General features: G+C 41.2%; 1 protein-coding gene across 7 annotated transcripts in view; it reads left to right on the forward strand.

Moving 5' to 3' along the window:
* LOC133552670 (syntaxin-3-like) overlaps positions 1-19,028 on the forward strand; it is a 51,039-nt gene that overhangs the window by 23,366 nt on the left and 8,645 nt on the right. For 2 of the 7 annotated variants that reach the window (XM_061900033.1, XM_061900034.1), the window contains exons 3-9: positions 4,346-4,445; positions 4,591-4,665; positions 6,472-6,542; positions 6,616-6,724; positions 6,807-6,880; positions 13,356-13,490; positions 17,701-17,811. In XM_061900033.1, the coding sequence (XP_061756017.1) occupies positions 4,346-4,445; positions 4,591-4,665; positions 6,472-6,542; positions 6,616-6,724; positions 6,807-6,880; positions 13,356-13,490; positions 17,701-17,811 (675 nt within the window). Of the gene's footprint in view, positions 1-4,345; positions 4,446-4,590; positions 4,666-6,471; positions 6,543-6,615; positions 6,725-6,806; positions 6,881-13,355; positions 13,491-13,636; positions 14,926-17,457; positions 17,569-17,700; positions 17,812-19,028 lie in introns of those variants that run through there. The other 5 variants (XM_061900031.1, XM_061900032.1, XR_009806741.1 and 2 more) reach the window with 4 other exon arrangements.

Here is a 19,028-nt window from a genome sequence, read left to right on the forward strand (position 1 = left end):
TTTTTTTACTTTGCTTCTTATAACTTTCAGAAAGACAATTTTAGAGAAAAAATACCTTAATTATTTTAGGATTTTTAAACACATATACCTTTTTACCTTTTAAATTCTTTCCTCTTCTTTCCTGACAATTTAAATCAATGTTAAAGTATTTTTTTTAAATTATTGTAAATAATTTAATTCTTCATTTTAGCTTCTGTTTTCTCAACAAAGAATATCTGTGAAATATTTCTTCTAACTTATTATGATTAGAATTAAAAAATATTATTCTGGCAAATCTAGAAAATCTGTAGAATCAAATTTATACCGTATTTCAAAGTATTTAGAATTTCTTTTAAAATGTTTGTTTTGAAAAATCTAGAAGAAATAATGATTTGTCTTTGTTAGAAATATAGCTTGGTCCAATTTGTTATATATTCTAACAAAGTGCAGATTGGATTTTAACCTATTTAAAACATGTCATCAAAATTCTAAAATTAATCTTAATCAGGAAAAATTACTAATAATGTTCCATGAATTCTTTTTTTATTTTTTTCCAAAAAGAATTGAAATAGCTAGTTTTTCTATCAATTTTTTTTGGTTGAAATTTGAATTTTAAAGAGTCAAAATTGAAGACAAACTGTTTCAAAATTTTATTTTCATTTTTTTTGTGTTTTCTCCTATTTTAAACCGTTCAATTAAGTGTTTTTTCATCATTTATTCTCTACAAAAAACCTTCCGTTAAAGGAAAAAAAATGTACGACGGAATGACAGACAGAAATACCCATTTTTTTATATATATATATATAGATTTATTTATTAAAGGTCAATTGAGCAAATTGGCTATTTCTGGCCATTTATTTAAGTGTGTATCAAACTGGTAGCCCTTCGCATTAATCAGTACCCAAGAAGTAGCTCTTGGTTTCAAAAAGGTTGGTGACCCCTGTTTTATAGTATATCATTGGTACAAAAGTTCAATTGGGATATTACATGTCTTTACTGTATATATAATTGAACAGTGTTGATGATGTGTACAAGGTGTATTTATATTATGTTGTGCAAAGGAAATTTCATATTTTTATGAAACTGATCTTGTATTTGAGATTGTTTATAGGGTTAGGCGCAATAAGTGTTCAACTTCAGCCTAAACCAGGGGTGTCCAAACTTTTTCCACAGAGGGCCGCACATGGAAAGATTAAAGTATGCGGGGGCCATTTTGATATTTTTCATTTTCAAACCATAACAAAATATATGGATTTTTAAAATGTATTTTACCTTTAGGGGTCCCGGGGACCATAAAGGGTCTCAGTTATTAAAATGTTAAAAATAAGTGAAATTTGTATTATTTTTTATTTAGCGCCTACAGTAAACCTCTATATCAGGGGTCGGGAACCTTTTTGGCTGAGGGAGCCAAAAAGCCAAATATTTTCAAATGTATTTCCGCAAGAGCCATATAGTATTTTTTTTAACACTGAAGACAACTAAAAACATGCATTTTTAAGTAAGACCGACATTTCTAGAGTATAATAGGTCTCTTATTCTTTGTAATAACATTGTTATTCTGAAGCCAACTGTGGAGGCGGTGTGGCCTGCGGGCCTGCAGCGAAGCGCGGTGTGGCAGGACCGGCCTCGAAATCAGCGACAGGTGCGTAGATGGCCCACCTGCGCCTTGTTATCTAATCACCTCTGGCTCTGTTATAAGCAGCAGCCAGGAGGAGAGACGGGGCTGGAGCTGGAGCCAGAGCGAGAACGAAAGAGAAAAAGAAAATTGCTGGAAAGCCACTGAGAGACTTATTGAAAAACACAAAATATTGTAACCCTGAAACAGGCTCCCATGTCGGTGCTTGGTTGTCTGAAGAACCTCCAGGAGGGAAAGCCCCACACTAACCGATAATAAAAAAATCTTGCCATTAACGCAACTTCTTGAACATAAAAAAGCATGGGAATGTTTTATGTTTTGAACGAACACTGTGATTACAAGGGGAATTATTCGTTACTTATCGTGTTAGGCAATGTCAGCTCAGATTTATTTGAGAGCCAGATGCAGTCATCAAAAGAGCCACATCTGGCTCGCCAGCCATAGGTTCCTTACCCCTGCTCTATATTATCTTAAAAAAAAAAAATAAATAAAAGTTTTATGGCTTTTCTGTCAAAAACATCTTTGTTTTTTTAATAGTAAAACTGAAATATGCAGTATTTAGTAATTACAGCCCTAAAAGATCAATAATGCAGGACACCATTGATTTAAATTCTTTATTATTTTTGAGTATTCACAGTGAAAAGATCAATAAAATACCACTAAATATATTTGGGATCCAAAAGGTGCCCCACTCAGAAAGTGATGCATTTTTATTATCAATCAATCAATGATTATTTATATAGCCCTAAATCACTAGTGTCTCAAAAGGCTGCACAAACCACAATGAAATCCTCGGTAGAGCCCACATAGGGGCAAGGAAAACACACCCAGTGGGATGTCGGTGACAGTGATGACTATGAGAAACCTTGGAGAGGACCACATATGTGGGCAACCCCCCCACTCTAGGGTAACCAAAAGCAATGGATGTCGAGCGGGTCTAACATGATACTGTGAAAGTTCAATCCATAGTGGATCCAACACAGTCGTGAGAGTCCAGTTCAAAGTGGATCCAACACAGCAGAGAGAGTCCCGTCCACAGTGGAGCCAGCAGGAAACCACCCCAGGCGGAGGCGGATCAGCAGTGCAGGGATGTCCCAGCCTAGTGCTTCACTCTAACTTTCCTCATCCACAAATCTTTCATCCTCACTCAAATTAATGGGTAAATCGTCGCTTTCTCGGTCCGAATAGCTCTCGCTGCTGATGGCCATGATTGTAAACAATGTTCAGATTATTAGTTTTTTTTTTTTAAACTTTCAACACTTAAGTTACAAGATCAACTTCAGACGTGTCAATTTTACGTTTTCACTATTACTTTGTTGGTTTTATGTGCTTTTGTCAAAGAAAACTTTGTTTTTTTATGGCAACTGCACAATATATGCAATATTTACCACATTAAACATTTTAAAGTGAAATATTTGAACTAATTGGAGCTTTGGAAATAATTCATTATAACATGGATTTTTTTTGTCATTATTTTTTTTTGAGCAATGGCAAAAGAAATCAAAAATAAAGAAAGATAAAAGAAAAAAAAAAGCAGCCTGCATGGCAGCTTTGTGTCAACATTGCAACTTTTTCTCGATGGATTTCACCTCATTCCAATATTTTGAATTTTATTTTTGCAATCGCATTTTCAGAATGTGTGGCGGGCCGGTAAACAATTAGCTGCGGCCCCTAAATGGCCCCCGGGCCGCACTTTGGACACCCCTGGCCTAAACCCTTTCACTCTGCAACATTTTCAATTTATAAAAACTGTTTGTTTATTTTGTTGACCACTGACCGAAGAAATATTAAACTAAACTAAACATATGAAATTGCACATGTATTTTTTTTCTGTCAAAATTAGAGATGTCCGATAATGGCTTTTTTGTTGATATTCTGATATTGTCCAACTCTTAATTACCGATCACGATATCAACGGTACAGTGGTGGAATGAACACATTATTACTGTAACAAGGTTTTCCAAAATAAATCAACTCAAATTATGGAAAAAAATGCCAACACGGCACTGCCATATTTATTATTGAAGTCACAAAAGTGCGTTATTTTTTTTTAACATGCCTCAAAACCGCAGCATGGAATTTGGGACATGCTCTCCCTGAGAGAGCATTAGGAGGTTGAGGTGGGCGGGGTTGAGGTGTGGGGTAGCAAGGGTGTATATTGTAGAGTAAGTGCTGCAAGGGGGTCTGGGCATTTGTTCTGTTGTGTCACGGTGCGGATGTTCTCCCGAAATGTGTTTGTCATTCTTGTTTGGTGTGGGTTCACAGTGTGGCGCATGTTTGTAACAGTGTTTAAGTTTTTTATACGGCCACCCTCAGTGTGACGTGTATGGCTTTTGACCAAGTATGCATTGCATTCACTTGTGTGTGTGAAAAGCATTAAATAACTGGGCCGGCACGCAAAGGAAGTGCCTTTTAAGGTTTATTGGCGCTCTGTACTTCTCCCTACGTCCGTGTAGCACTCCATACAGCGGCGTTTTAAAAAGTCATCATTTTTACTTTTTGAAACCGATCATTTCCGATATAATTTCCGACATTTTAAAGCATTTATTGGCTGATAATATTAGAAGTCTCTAGTCAAAATAGAAAGTTGACTACATTTAGAAACAAATAGACGCAAGGTCATTCTAGGCCTTTGCGGGCCGCCTAAAATGAGTTTGGTGGGCCTTGCGTTTGACACGTGGTTTAGTTGCTTGACTTCCGAGCAGTAGTAACACGGCTTGGTGTTTGCAGATCGAGGACATCAGGACCAGCATTGACAAAATAGACGAGAATGTGGCTGAGGTCAAAAAGCTTTACTCCATCATCCTGTCTGCTCCCACCTCGGATCAAAGTAAGTTGCTTTCTTTCCCTGCAATAATAAATGTTTTGTTACATCATGACCTATTTGCCAATTCAAACAGAGAATTGTCTTGTGTCAAAACAGCTGATCTTTTTTGTTTGTTTTTTTTGTCACAATGTATCCGTGTTCCTCTTAGAAACACAAGAAGACTTGGAAGCCATCACCAATGACATCAAGAAGATGGCAAACAACGCTAGAAACAAACTCAAGAGTAAGTCTGCACCTTCCAAGAAACCAAAATATTAAAGCAATTTGCGTATTTTCCAGACCTACCAGCGTAACTACAAACCCCGTTTCCATATGAGTTGAGAAATTGTGTAAAATGTAAATATAAACAGAATACAATGATTTGCAAATCATTTTCAACCCATATTCAGTTGAATATGCTACAAAGACAACATATTTGATGTTCAAACTCATAAACTTTATTTATTGTTGTTGCAAATAATCATCAACTTTAGAATTTGATGCCAGCAACACGTGACGAAGAAGTTGGGAAAGGTGGTAATTATTCTGATAAAGTTGAGGAATGCTCATCAAACACTTATTGGGAACATCCCACAGGTGTGCAGGCTAATTGGGAACAGGTGGGTGCCATGATTGGGTATAAAAACAGCTTCCCAAAAACTGCTCAGTCTTTCACAAGAAAGGATGGGGCGAGGTACACCCCTTTATCCACAACTGCGTGAGCAAATAGTCAAACAGTTTAAGAACAACGTTTCTCAAAGTGCAATTGCAAGAAATTTAGGGATTTCAACATCTACGCTCCATAATATCATCGAAAGGTTCAGAGAATCTGGAGAAATCACTCCACGTAAGCGGCATGGCCGGAAACCAACATTGAATGACCGTGACCTTCGATCCCTCAGACGGCACCGTATGAAAAACCGACATCAATCTCTAAGGGATATCACCACATGGGCTCAGGAACACTTCAGAAAACCACTGTCACTAAATACAGTTTGTCGCTACATCTGTAAGTGCAAGTTAAAGCTCTACTATGCAAAGCAAAATCCATTTATCAACAACATCCAGAAACGCCGCCGGCTCCTCTGGGCCCGAGATCATCTAAGATGGACTGATGCAAAGTGGAAAAGTGTTCTGTGGTCAGACGAGTCCACATTTCAAATTGTTTTTGGAAATATTCGACATCGTGTCATCTGGACCAAAGGGGAAACGGACCATCCAGACTGATATCGACGCAAAGTTGAAAAGCCAGCATCCGTGATGGTTTGGGGGTGCATTAGTGCCCAAGGCATTGGTAACTTACACATCTGTGAAGGCACCATTAATCCTGAAAGGTACATACAGCTTTTGGAACAACTTATGCTGCCATCTAAGCCGTCTTTTTCATGGACGCCCCTGCTTATTTCAGCAAGACTATGCAAAGCCACATTCAGCACGTGTTACAACAGCGTGGCTTCGTAAAAAAAAGAGTGCGGGTACTGTCCTGGCCCGCCTGCAGTCCAGACCTGTCTCCCATGGAAAATGTGTCGCGCATTATGAAGCGTAAAATACGACAGCGGAGACCCCGGACTGTTGAAGGACTGAAACTCTACATAAAACAAGAATGGGAAAGAATTCCACTTTCAATGCTTCAACAATTAGTTTCCTCAGTTCCCAAACGTTTATTGAGTGTTGTTAAAAGAAAAGGTGATGTAACACAGTGGTGAACATGCCCTTTCCCAACTACTTTGGCACATGTTGCAGCCATGAAATTCTAAGTTAATTAATATTTGTCTTTGTAGTGCATTTAACTGAATATGGGTTGAAAAGGATTTGCAAATCATTGTATTCTGTTTATATTTACATCTAACACAATTTCCCAACTTATATGAAAACGGGGTTTGTAGTAAGGATTAAATTTTATGAACTGATTTATACTTTCTGAAATTTATTTAGAAAGGAATGGATTGGTGGCATTGAGAATTGTGGTTGAATTGAATGTGTGCAAAGAGGGAAGTAGTAGAGAGATGTACAACGAAACATAGAATGAAAAATCTGATTCCCTCTCCAGCCATCGAAAGGAACCTGGAGTCCGAGGAACAGGAGAGGGTGTCTGCTGACATTCGGATACGTAAATCTCAGGTTGGTAACATGAGTGATGTCACTTCCTGCAGAGTGGTTGTCTGCCCACATGACGTGCAATGTTGTTTCCCAGCATGCAGTGCTGTCCCGGAAGTTTGTGGAGGTGATGACCAAGTACAACGAAGCCCAGGTGGACTTCAGGGAGAGGAGTAAAGGACGTATTCAGAGACAGCTGGAGATCAGTGAGTGACGCCCGTCTATAAGTCCGTGAAGCATGCAAGTGATAATGCTCTTCTGTAAGCAATGTTCCTTTCTCTCTTTAAGCCGGAAAGGCCACAACAGACGAGGAGCTGGAGGAGATGTTGGAGAGCGGGAATGCTGCCGTGTTCACTGCGGGGGTGAGTGGGACACTGACTCATTAACAGTCGTTAATGTGGAATTGTATTTACAGTATTTCCTTGAATTGCCGCCGGGGCGCTAATTAATTTAAAACCTTTTCTCACTCCTGCGCTTACTTACCAAAGGCATGCGGTAAAAGTAAGCATGCGCTTATTATTTCAAAACCTCTTCTCACTCCGGTACTTACCAAAGGCATGCAGTAAAAATTTTAGTGTGATGTAAGGATACCATCATGAAAAGCACATTTCATAAAAAAAACGTTATTATGGTCTTACCTTTACTTATAAATTAAGTCCATGCGCAGCTCCTTCTGATCAAAAGCATCGATAACTTGATTATAGAAGTCTTCCTTATCTTTCTTCAGTTTTAAAAGTCTCTCTGTCTCGATGGAGATATTCCTTTATTACCTCCTGCTTCGATTGAAAGTCCAGTTTAGAAAACTGCTATCAGTTAGCTCGGCTCCTCAAGTGCGGGCGATGACAGAATTATCCTCGGACAACTCCCCCTCCCGTTCTGCTCGGTGGGGGATCTCTTTATCCCACCGCTGCCACCAGGAAGTGTTATTGTATAAATAATACACTGGAATATGCTTTATTTCAGCCCGGTTGTTTACATGGCCAGCATAGGAGTGTTACATCCTAAAAGGTCCGTCATATCCGTCCCAGCACACATCACGTCACTCATTGTCACTTCTTCTGCAGCCGAGTAGTCGCAAGAAGGATCACTAGCGCCCTCTACCACCAGGAGGCAGGAGTCATTTAATGACTCATATTTGACACACGCAGCTGCGATGAGGTGGCGACTTGTCCAGGGTATACCCCGCCTTCCGCCCGATTGTAGCTGAGATAGGCGCCAGCGCCCCCCGCGACCCCAAAAGGGAATAAGCGGTAGAAAATGGATGGATGGATGACACACGCAGCTACGGTATTGTGACGGTCTCAAGCCGTCGTCTTGCGGGTTCCCAGGACCACCAAGGAAGGTCATCCATCCATCCATTTTCTACCGCTTATTCCCTTTCGGGGTCGCGGGGGGCGCTGGCGCCTATCTCAGCTACAATCGGGCGGAAGGCAGGGTACACCCTGGACAAGTCGCCACCTCATCACAGGGCCAACACAGATAGACAGACAACATTCACACTCACATTCACACACTAGGGCATGGTTTGAGCAATTTGACTTGGTTTATTTTTCAATAAAACCTCAGTCCAGGTCGTTCTTCCGTTCCTCCTCTCTGCTCGCTCGCCGTCTCCTCGCCATCCAGCGTGCCCTGCCTGTCTGTCGGACCGTCAGCTCCACAGGTATATTAATAAAACATAGCTGCTTACTGTTCTTTTTAGCATACCAGTATTCATTAGCTTGGACCTTAAATCCTACTGAATAGCTCTTAATCTTCTTCCCTTTATGCGATTTCAAATTACCGGTATTGAATTCAGCCTCCTCCATTTTGAAAATGATGACAGGTGAAGTGTCACTCGTCACGTGACGAGTTTGACCAGGCGGTAAAACTAAGCATGCGATAATTATTTTTTTTTAAGCGAGTTTGACCCGGCAGTAATTCAAGGCAGGCGCATACTAAAAGCCCGGCGGCAATTCAAGGAAATACGGTATTTTAACTTTATTCTAACTTTATTACATTTTTGAGACCCTTACTATGCACAAAAAGTCCCCATATTTTGCAGGTGTGTCAGGTATGACGAGCAATTGTATATTTTGGGGGTCCCATTCAGTTTTTTGTTTTTTTTATTTAACTGTAGTTAACTTAATTTTTTTTTCTTTCTTTCTTATTTTATTTTAACTTTATTCTTACTTTATTGAATTGTTGAGGTCCCTTAAAAGGCTTGAAAATTCCCCATATTTCGCAGGTGTGTCAGGTATGGCGAGCAATTGTATATTTTGGGGGTCCCATTTAGTTTTATTTATTTTTTTAACTTTAACTTAATTTTTTTTCTTTCTTTATCTATTATTTTATTTTAACTTTATTCTTACTTTATTGAATTTTTAAGGTCCCTTAAAACGTTTGAAAATTCCCCATATTTCGCAGGTGTGTCAGATATGGCGAGCAATTGTATATTTTGGGGGTCCCATTTAGTTTTTTGTTTTTTTATTTAAATTTAGTTAACTTATTTTTTTTTTCTTGATCTATTATTTTATTTTTAACTTTATTATTTTTTTTTATTGAATTTTTGAGGTCCCTTAAAAAGCTCAAATTCCACATATTTCGCAGGTGTGTCAGGTATGGCGAGCAATTGTATATTTTGGGGGGCCCCTTTAGTTTTTTGTTTTTTTATTTAACTTTAACTTAATTTTTTTTCTTTCTTTATCTATTTTATTTTAACTTTATGCTTACTTTATTGAATTTTTGAGGTGCCTAAAAAGCTTGAAAATACCCCATATTTCGCAGGTGTGTCAGGTATGGCGAGCAATTGTATATTTTGGGGGGCCCATTTAGTTTTTTTGTTTTTTATTTAACTTTAGTTAACTTAATTTTTTTTTCTTTCTTTATGTATTATTTTATTTTGAACTTTATTCTTTTTTTATTGAATTTTTGAGGTCCCTTAAAAAGCTTGAAAATTCCCCATATTTCGCTGGTGTGTCAGGTATGGCGAGCAATTGTATATTTTGGGGGTCCCATTTAGTTTTTTGTTTTTTATTTAACTTTAGTTAACTTAATTTTTTTTCTTTCTTTATCTATTATTTTATTTTAACTTTATTCTTACTTTATTGAATTTTTGGGGTCCCTTTAAAAAGCTTGAAAATTCCCCATATTTCACAGGTGTGTCAGGTATGGCGAGCAATTTAATATTTTGGGGGTCCTGAAGTTTTTGTTGGTGTGTCGGGACATAGGGAAGGACGTGATGTGATGTGTGCCGGGCGACTGGCGTGAACCCCGCGGTTCAACGGGGGCCCGTTCAATGCTGCTGGCAGCTTTAATTAACTTTGGACTTTGGATTTAAAAGTCACCTGCCTGGTTGTACACCTTCAGTATTTGTCTTTCAGATGTGGCCAGTGAAATGTTTTACTGCACAGATGGCGACAAGGCGTGTGAAACTGAGGGTTGTAAAGTACAAAGTACACACAACTGTCATTTGTATCCATGACTTTCTGGACTCATGACTCCGCAAAGGAGCAGTCAGAGGGATTGTGTTGTATGGAGGGTTAGAGAGAGTAAAAAAATAGAGGGATTGTTATGTTTTACCAAGGATTGGAGACAGTAAAACATATCCAGGGAGGGGTGCACGCTGAGGCCAAGGAAAAAAACTTTGTAGCCATAGCACACATAAACAAGTTTCATAGAGTCAACAAAACTTGCAACAGAGGGGAGGGAGTGGGAGGTACGGAGGCCGACTGCTGCTGTATAAGCGCTACTCAGCCATCCATCGCCCCTAAGGAGAAGTACTTGATAATGATACAAAAGATACAACAAAAATGCAGTTTATTTGCTTTAAGACAGGGGTGTCGAAGTCAAACACAGAGTGGGCCAAAATTTTAATGAACAAATGAACCTTTTAATAGGGACCCAAACAAGTTTTGCATTGAATATTGAACAAGCAAGGCTTATATAACTTTATAGTGACATGCAAAATCCAGTTTCAAATAATAATAATAATAATTAAAAAACATCAATGGCATATCAAATACAATTTAAATAAAAATTGAGTGCCTCTTTTCTATTTGCAGCCTTCTGAGGTAAATATCAAAACACATTTTGTCCACAGGCTAATAATACATTTGAAAATAAAATAGCATTAATGAATGAACCAAACATTCAAGCCTTGAAGTAACAAGCGAAAGTGCATGAATAAATTGTTAATTATTGCTCAGTTTGCTACACTGATTTGCTTGAACAATGAATATGGAACAAGCAATAATTATATAACTTAATAGTGCAAAATCCACATTCAAAAAACAAACGAAAAAAAAATAAATGGTCAAATACAATTTAAATAAAACATTTGATGCCTCTTTTCTATTTGCAGCCTTCTGAGGTAAATATCAACATTACATTTTTCCACAGGCTAATAAATCATAAAATAAAATAATAATGAGATGGGTGGGGTTGGTGTTGGGGGGCGGGTTTTGGTGGTAGTCAGTGCTGCAAGGGGTTCTGGGTATTTGTTCTGTTGTGTTACGGGTGCGGATGTTCTCCCGAAATGTGTTTGTCATTCTTATATGGTTTGGGTTCACAGTGTGGCGCATATTTTTGTAACACTGTTAAAGTTGTTTATACGGCCACCCTCAGTCTGACCTGTATGGCTGTTGAGTAAGTATGCAGAGCATTCACTTAAGTGTGTGTACAAGTCTCATATCACGTGACTTGGCCGGCACGCTGTTTGTATGGAGTAAAAGCGGACGTGACAACATATTGTAGACAACGCTAAAGGCAGTGCCTTTATACTATTAAATGAACAAACATGATATTAAATCAACAAATCAACCTGCATTTGAAACCGTGTTTACTACGGAAAAAAGTCTGATATAGACAAGTTGTCAGGGTTGAGAGATCTGAACGTGCAAACTTACCATTCATCTATCCATCCGTTTTCTACCGCTTGTACCTGTCAAAGTCGTGGGGAGTGCTTACCATAAAAACTGCCACTCCAAAAAACAACAACATTCCACACAAGTGGTATTAGAAAACACTCAAACACACGTTCATGCACAAGTTGTCCATTCAAAAGCTCAAACAAGCAGCCCCAGCTGACCTGGTGGCTTTATGGCACTGTTTCGTAACCTTTTTTGAGCCAAAACACATTTTTTTTCCTTTGGAAAAAATGCAGAGGCACAACCACCAGCAGAAATCATTACAAAAATTTAACTCTGTAGAAAATAATAAGTCACAATTGTTGGATATGACTTTAAAACATAAGCAAGCATGCATGACTATAGCTCTTGTCTCAAAGTAGGTGTACTGTCACCACCTGTCACATCACACCCTGACTTATTTGAACCTTCCTGGTAAGGTTTATTCAGATGTACTGGAGAGGAAGCTACGCCGGATAGTCGAACCTCGGATTCAGGAGGAACAGTGTGGTTTTCGTCCTGGTGGTGGAACTGCGGACCAGCTCTATACTCTCGGCAGGGTCCTTGAGGGTGCATGGGGGTTTGCCCAACCAGTCAACATGTGCTTTGTGGACTTGGAGAAGGCATTCGACCGTGTCCCTCTGGAAGTCCTGTGGGGAGTGCTCAGAGATTATGGGGTACCGGACTGTCTGATTGTGGCGGTCCACTCCCTGTATGATCAGTGTCAGAGCTTGGTCCGCATTGCCGGCAGTAAGTCGGACACATTTCCAGTGAGGGTTGGACTCCGCCAAGGCTGTCCTTTGTCACCCATTCTGTTCATAACTTTTATGGACAGAATTTCTCGGCGCCATCAGGGCGTTGAGGGTATCTGCTTTGGTGGCTGCAGGATTAGGTCTCTGCTTTTTGCAGATGATGTGGTTCTGATGGTTTCATCTGGCCAGGATCTTCAGCTCTCACTGGATCGGTTCGCAGCCGAGTGTGAAGCGACCGGGATGAGAATCAGCACCTCCAAGCCCGAGTCCATGGTTCTCGCCCGGAAAAGGGTGGAGTGCCAATCTCCAGGTTGGGGAGGAGACCCTGCCCCAATTGAAGGAGTTCAAGTACCTCAGAGCCTTTTTCACGAGTGAGGGACGAGTGGATCGTGAGGTTTACAGGCGGATTGGTGGGGTGTCTTCAGTAATGCGGACGCTGTATCGATCCGTTGTGGTGAAGAAGCTCAGCCGGCCGATCTACTTTCCCTTCCTCACCTATGGTCATGATCTTTGAGTTATGACTGAAAGGACGAGATCACGGGTACAAGCGGCCGAAATGAGTTTCCTCCGCCGGGAGGTAGGTCTCTCCCTTAGGGTGAGAAGCTCTGTCATCCGGGAGGAAGTCAGAGTAGAGCCACTCCTCCACATCGAGAGGAGCCAGATGAGGTGGTTCGGGCATTTGCTCAGGATTCCACCCTAACGCTTCCCTAGGGAGAGGTTTGGGGCATGTCCGACCGACAAGAGGCCTCGGGGAAGACCCAGGACACGTTGGGAAGACTATGTCTCCCGGCTGGCCTGGGAACACCTCGGGATCCCCCGGGGGGAACTGGACGAAGTAGCTGGGGAGAGGGAAGTCTGGGCTTCTCTGCTTAAGGCTGCTGCCCCCGCGCCCCAACCTTGGATAAGCGGAAAGAAATGGATGGATTCTGACTCGAATTGTCACCCCAACAATCATTGGTACTTTAACTTAAGAATCGGACTTGAATCTAATGGAATCGTGAGTGATTCCCACCTCGTGTACATAGCCTTGAATTCAGGTTAACCCAGTATTACGTAACACTATTATAAAAATCTTTGAATCCTTGGGTTTGTAGCAAGACAGACGTTTTTGGTAGTCCACAAAGGAACTTGTCAGACTGTGAAGTCGTAATATTGTGAGCAGCAGTTATATTTGAGGTTGTGCCTATGTTGATGTCCTGTAGATTGTGGACTCTGGCATCTCCAAACAAGCCCTGAGTGAGATCGAAGCCCGACACAAAGACATTGTTCGTCTGGAGAGTAGCATCAAGGAGCTTCACGACATGTTCGTAGACATCGCCATGCTGGTGGAGAACCAGGTACGCTCCTCTGTTTCCTTCATGTGTCTCCTCCATCATCATCATCAGCGCTCACTCCCTTGGTGTCTCTTTTTGGTTTTTACTTCCTGACTGAGTCCAACTCTTTTCTGCCTGACACTCCCATCTTCCTCCTGTCTTTGTTCCAGCACCGTGTCTTCTTCACTTTCCTCTTTCCTGTCATCTGCCACCTCCGTATCATCAACTGCTCATTGCTGGTCCCCGTGTTGTAAGATCACACATTCATTGCCGGTCCCCATGTTGTAAGATCACACATTCATTGCCGGTCACCATGTTGTAAGATCACACATTCGTTGCCGGTCCCCATGTTGTAAGATCACACATTCATTGCCGGTCCCCGTGTTGTAAGATCACTCATTCATTGCCGGTCCCCGTGTTGTAAGATCACTCATTCATTGCCGGTCCCCATGTTGTAAGATCACACATTCATTGCCGGTCCCTATGTTGTAAGATCGCACATTCATTGCCGGTCCCCATGTTGTAAGATCACACATTCGTTGCCGGTCCCTATGTTGTAAGATCGCACATTCATTGCCGGTACCCATGTTGTAAGATCACACATTCGTTGCCGGTCCCTATGTTGTAAGATCGCACATTCATTGCCGGTCCCCATGTTGTAAGATCACACATTCATTGCCGGTCCCCGTGTTGTAAGATCACACATTCATTGCCGGTCCCCGTGTTGTAAGATCACACATTCATTGCCGGTCACCATGTTGTAAGATCACACATTCATTGCCGGTCCCCATGTTGTAAGATCACACCATTCATTGCCGGTCACCATGTTGTAAGATCACACATTCATTGCCGGTCCCCATGTTGTAAGATCACACATTCATTGCCGGTCCCCATGTTGTAAGATCACACATTCATTCCCGGTCCCCATGTTGTAAGATCACACATTCATTCCCGGTCCCCATGTTGTAAGATCACACATTCATTCCCGGTCCCCATGTAGTAAGATCACACATTCATTGCCGGTCCCCATGTTGTAAGATCACACATTCATTGCCGGTCCGCATGTTGTAAGATCACACATTCATTGCCGGTCCCCATGTTGTAAGATCACACATTCATTGCCGGTCCCCATGTTGTAAGATCACACATTCATTGCCGGTCCCCATGTTGTAAGATCACACATTCATTGCCGGTCCCCATGTTGTAAGATCACACATTCATTGCCGGTCCCCATGTTGTAAGATCACACATTCATTGCCGGTCCCCATGTTGTAAGATCACACATTCTTTGCCGGTCCCCATGTTGTAAGATCACACATTCATTGCCGGTCACCATGTTGTAAGATCACACATTCATTGCCGGTCCCCATGTTGTAAGATCACACATTCATTACATACAATAAATATAATTGTCTATATCTGCTTGCACCTTTGCTCTCTGAGGGGAGTCTGTATTGAGGTAAGCACACTTGTCTACTTTCCTATTCTGTATGCCTTTTAGTCCACAGTTCTAAACCATGTGACCACCATCCTCGTCAGCTAACATTAGTGCTCCGGTTGACAGCTAGCAATTAGTGCGCCAGTTGCCAGCTAGCGATTAGCTCTCTGACAAGTTACAGGCTAGCGTTTAGCCCTCTAATTGCAATCTCGTGATTTACACTCTAGCTTTCAGCTTGTAATTTGTGGACTATAGTTGCCAGCTAGTGATTGGTGGACTACAGTTGCCAACTAGCAATTAGCACGCTTGATACCAGCTAGCGATTAGTTCTCTAGTTGCCAGTTAGTTGCCAGCTAGCGATTAGTGCTCTAGTTGACGGCTAGTAATCAGGGCTACAACTTTGTGGCTGAGTTGCTGTTGTTCCCAAACTTCGTAAAATAAAGCCAACAGTTGACTTTGGAATATTTAGGAGCAAGGAAATTTCACGACTGGGTTTGTCGACAGTTTCACGCTGGAAATCACTGAGAGCGGCCCATTATTTCACAAATGTGCTTGATTTGATACACCTGTGGCTGGGCCAAGTCATTAGGACACCTGAGTCTCATCATTTGGATGGGTGGCCAAATACTTTTAGCAATGTAGTGTACCTTGATGATCAGTTTGATATATTACTAGGAGGTCCACCAGTTTGGACACAATTGAAGACCCCAGTTTTAAAGGCCTACTGAAATGAGATGTTCTTATTTAAACGGGCCTAGCAGGTCCATTCTATGTGTCATACTTGATCATTTTGCCATATTGCCAAATTTTTGCTGAAAGGATTTAGTAGAGAACATCCACGATAAAGTTTGCAACTTTTGGTCGCTAATAAAAAAGCCTTTCCTGTACCGGAAGTAGCAGACGATGTGCGCGTGACGTCACGGGTTGTGGAGCTCCTCACATCTGAACATTGTTTACAATCATGGCCACCAGCAGCAGCGAGAGCGATTTGGTCCGAAAAAGCGACAATTTCCCCGTTAATTTGAGCGAAGATTAAATATTTGTGGATGAGGAAATTTAGAGTGAAGGACTAAGAAGAAAAAAAAAGTTAAAAAAAAAAAGGCGATTGCAGTGAGAGCGATTCAGATGTTTTTAGACACATTTACTAGGATAATTCTGGTAAATCCCTTATCTGCCTATTGTGTTGCTAGTGTTTGAGTGAGTTAAATAGTACCTGTTAGTCGGAGGGTTGTGGCCACGGGTGTGTTGAGGGAAATCACAAAGAAGCTGCAGTAGGACAGAAGCTCCGCTAATCTCCGGTAAGAGGTGACTTATTACCACAATTTTCTCACCGAAAACTGCCGGATGACATGTAGTCGGGATCCATGTTCGCTTGACCGCTCTGATCCGTAGTTAAGCTTCACCTACGGGAATTTTAAACAAGGAAACACCATGTTTGTATGGCTAAAGGCTAAAAGCTTCGCACCTACATCTTTCTTCTTTGATGTCTCCATTATTAATTGAACAAATTGCAAAAGATTCAGCAACACAGATGTCCAGAATACTGTGCAATTGCGTGATGAAAACAGGATTACTTTTAGCCGTAAGTGATGCTGGGCTAATATGTCCCCTCCAACCAATAACGTCATCATACGTGTCATCATTCCGCGACGTTTTCAACAGGAAGCTCTGCTGGAAATTTTAAATTGTAATTTAGTAAACTAAAAAGGCCGTATTGGCATGTGTTGCAATGTTAATATTTCATCATTGATATATAAACTATCAGACTGCGTGGTCTTTAATTAATTTAAAGGCCTACTGAAAATTCCCGGAGGTGAAGCTTTACTATGGATCAGAGCGGTCAAGTGAACATGGTTCCCGACCACTTGTCAACCGACAGGTTTCAGTGAGAAAATTGTGGTAAAAAGTCGGCTCTTACCAGAGATCAGCGGAGCTTGTGCCATCCATGCAGCTGCCGTGACTTCCCTCCGAGACTGGCATCAACACACCCGTGGACACACCCCTCCGACTATCAGGTACTATTTAAATCACTAAAACACTAGCAACACAATAGAAAGATAAGGGATTTCCCAGAATTATCCCAGTAAATGTGTCTAAAAACATCTGAATGGCTCTCACTGCAATCGCCTTTTTTTTTTCTTTCTTGTCCTTCACTCTAAATTTCCTCATCCACAAATATTTCATCCTCGCTCAAATTAATGGGGAAATTGTCGCTTTCTTGGTCCGAATAGCTCTTGATGCTGGAGGCTCCCATTATAAACAATGTGAGGACGTGAGGAGCCCTCACACTGGTGATGTCATCGTCTGCTACAGGCAAGGCTTTTTTAGTTGCGACCATCTTTAACGTGGATGTTCTCTACTAAATCCTTTCAGCAAAAATATGGCAATATGCCGAAATGATCAAGTATGACACATAGAATGGACCTGCTATCCCCGTTTAAATAAGAACATCTCATTTCAGTAGGCCTTTAACTGTAAGAAAAAAGTGTGGTAAGTTATTTTTGTTTTGTTTTTCCTGAACTGAATGTAAATGACCTCCTTGTTTCCTTCCAGGGTGACATAGTAGACAACATAGAACAGAATATTTCCAAGTCAGTGGACCACATCATTGCAGCTAAAGAGCAGACCAAAAAGGCTGTCAGGTACCAGAGCAAAGCACGCAAGGTAATCTTCTCACTTTGCTCTTTCTCACCTCATTCTCTGCAACTACCCGACACACACACACACACACACACACACACACACACTGGGCCTCTTTTATTTGATGCACCGGTATCGCTAAACGGCCACAAAAAGGGCGGAATGATCGACCGGATCGAGAGCAACATGGACCAGTCCGTGGGCTTCGTGGAGCGAGCCGTAGCCGACACTAAGAAAGCCGCTAAGTTCCAGCAGGAGGCTCGACGTGTGAGTGACCAGAGTGGAGATGTGAGCGGTTCAGGGTTTCCCAAAAGCAAAGTAAGAAAGACTAAACCACTGCACTGTACAACTGTGGTCCCCAACCATGGATCCTGGGCCGGCACCCGTTCCTGACTTATATAGCCCTAAATCACAAGTGTCTCAAAGAGCTGCACAAGCCTCAACGACATCCTCGGCTCAGATCCCACATCAGGGCAAGGAAAAACTCAACCCAATGGGACAATGAGAAACCTTGGAGGGGACCGCAATAGACGTCGAGTGGGTCTAACATAATAGTGTGAGAGTCCAGTCCATAGTGGATCTAACATAATAGTGTGAGAGTCCAGTCCATAGTGGATATAACATAATAGTGTGAGTCCAGTCCATAGTGGATCTAACATAATAGTGTGAGAGTCCAGTCCATAGTGCATCCAACATAATAGTGAGAGTCCAGTCCATAGTGGATCTAACATAATAGTGTGAGAGTCCAGTCCATAGTGGATCTAACATAATAGTGAGAGTCCAGTCCATACTGGATCTAACAAAATAGTGAAAGTCCAGTCCATACTGGATCTAACAAAATAGTGAGAGTCCAGTCCAGTCCATAGTGGATCTAACATAATAGTGAGAGTCCAGTCCATGGTGGATCTAACATAATTGTGAGAGTCCAGTCCATAGTGGATCTAACATAATAGTGAGAGTCCAGTCCATAGTGGATCTAACATAATAGTGAGAGTCCAGTCCATAGTGGATCCAACATAGTAGTGTGAGAGTCCAGTCCATAGTGGATCGAACATAATAGTGAGAGTCCAGTCCATAGTGCATCCAACATAATAGTGAGAGTCCAGTCCATAGTGGATCTAACATAATAGTGAGAGTCCAGTCCATAGTGGATCTTACATAATAGTGAGAGTATAGTCCAGAGGTGCCCACACTTCTTATGCAGGCGAGCCACTTTTCAATTGACCAAGTCGAGGGGATCTACCTCATTCATATATATAATTTATATGTTTTTATTTATGAAACATACATTGTTGCTAACATATTAAAGGTTTTTAATGATAATGCAATAATGTTTGACACATTTTACAGAGTAATGAGGCTATTTTCAGGAAGAAGTAGTCATGTCTGTAGTCTCACAACAATCATATGGTTATTGTCAGTACTATCAGACAACAAAGACTACAACCAACACCAGCAGTGGTTATACTGGTGACAATAAGTAG

Source organism: Nerophis ophidion, linkage group LG05 (genome assembly GCF_033978795.1).
Source record: "Nerophis ophidion isolate RoL-2023_Sa linkage group LG05, RoL_Noph_v1.0, whole genome shotgun sequence".
NCBI lineage: Eukaryota > Metazoa > Chordata > Actinopteri > Syngnathiformes > Syngnathidae > Nerophis > Nerophis ophidion.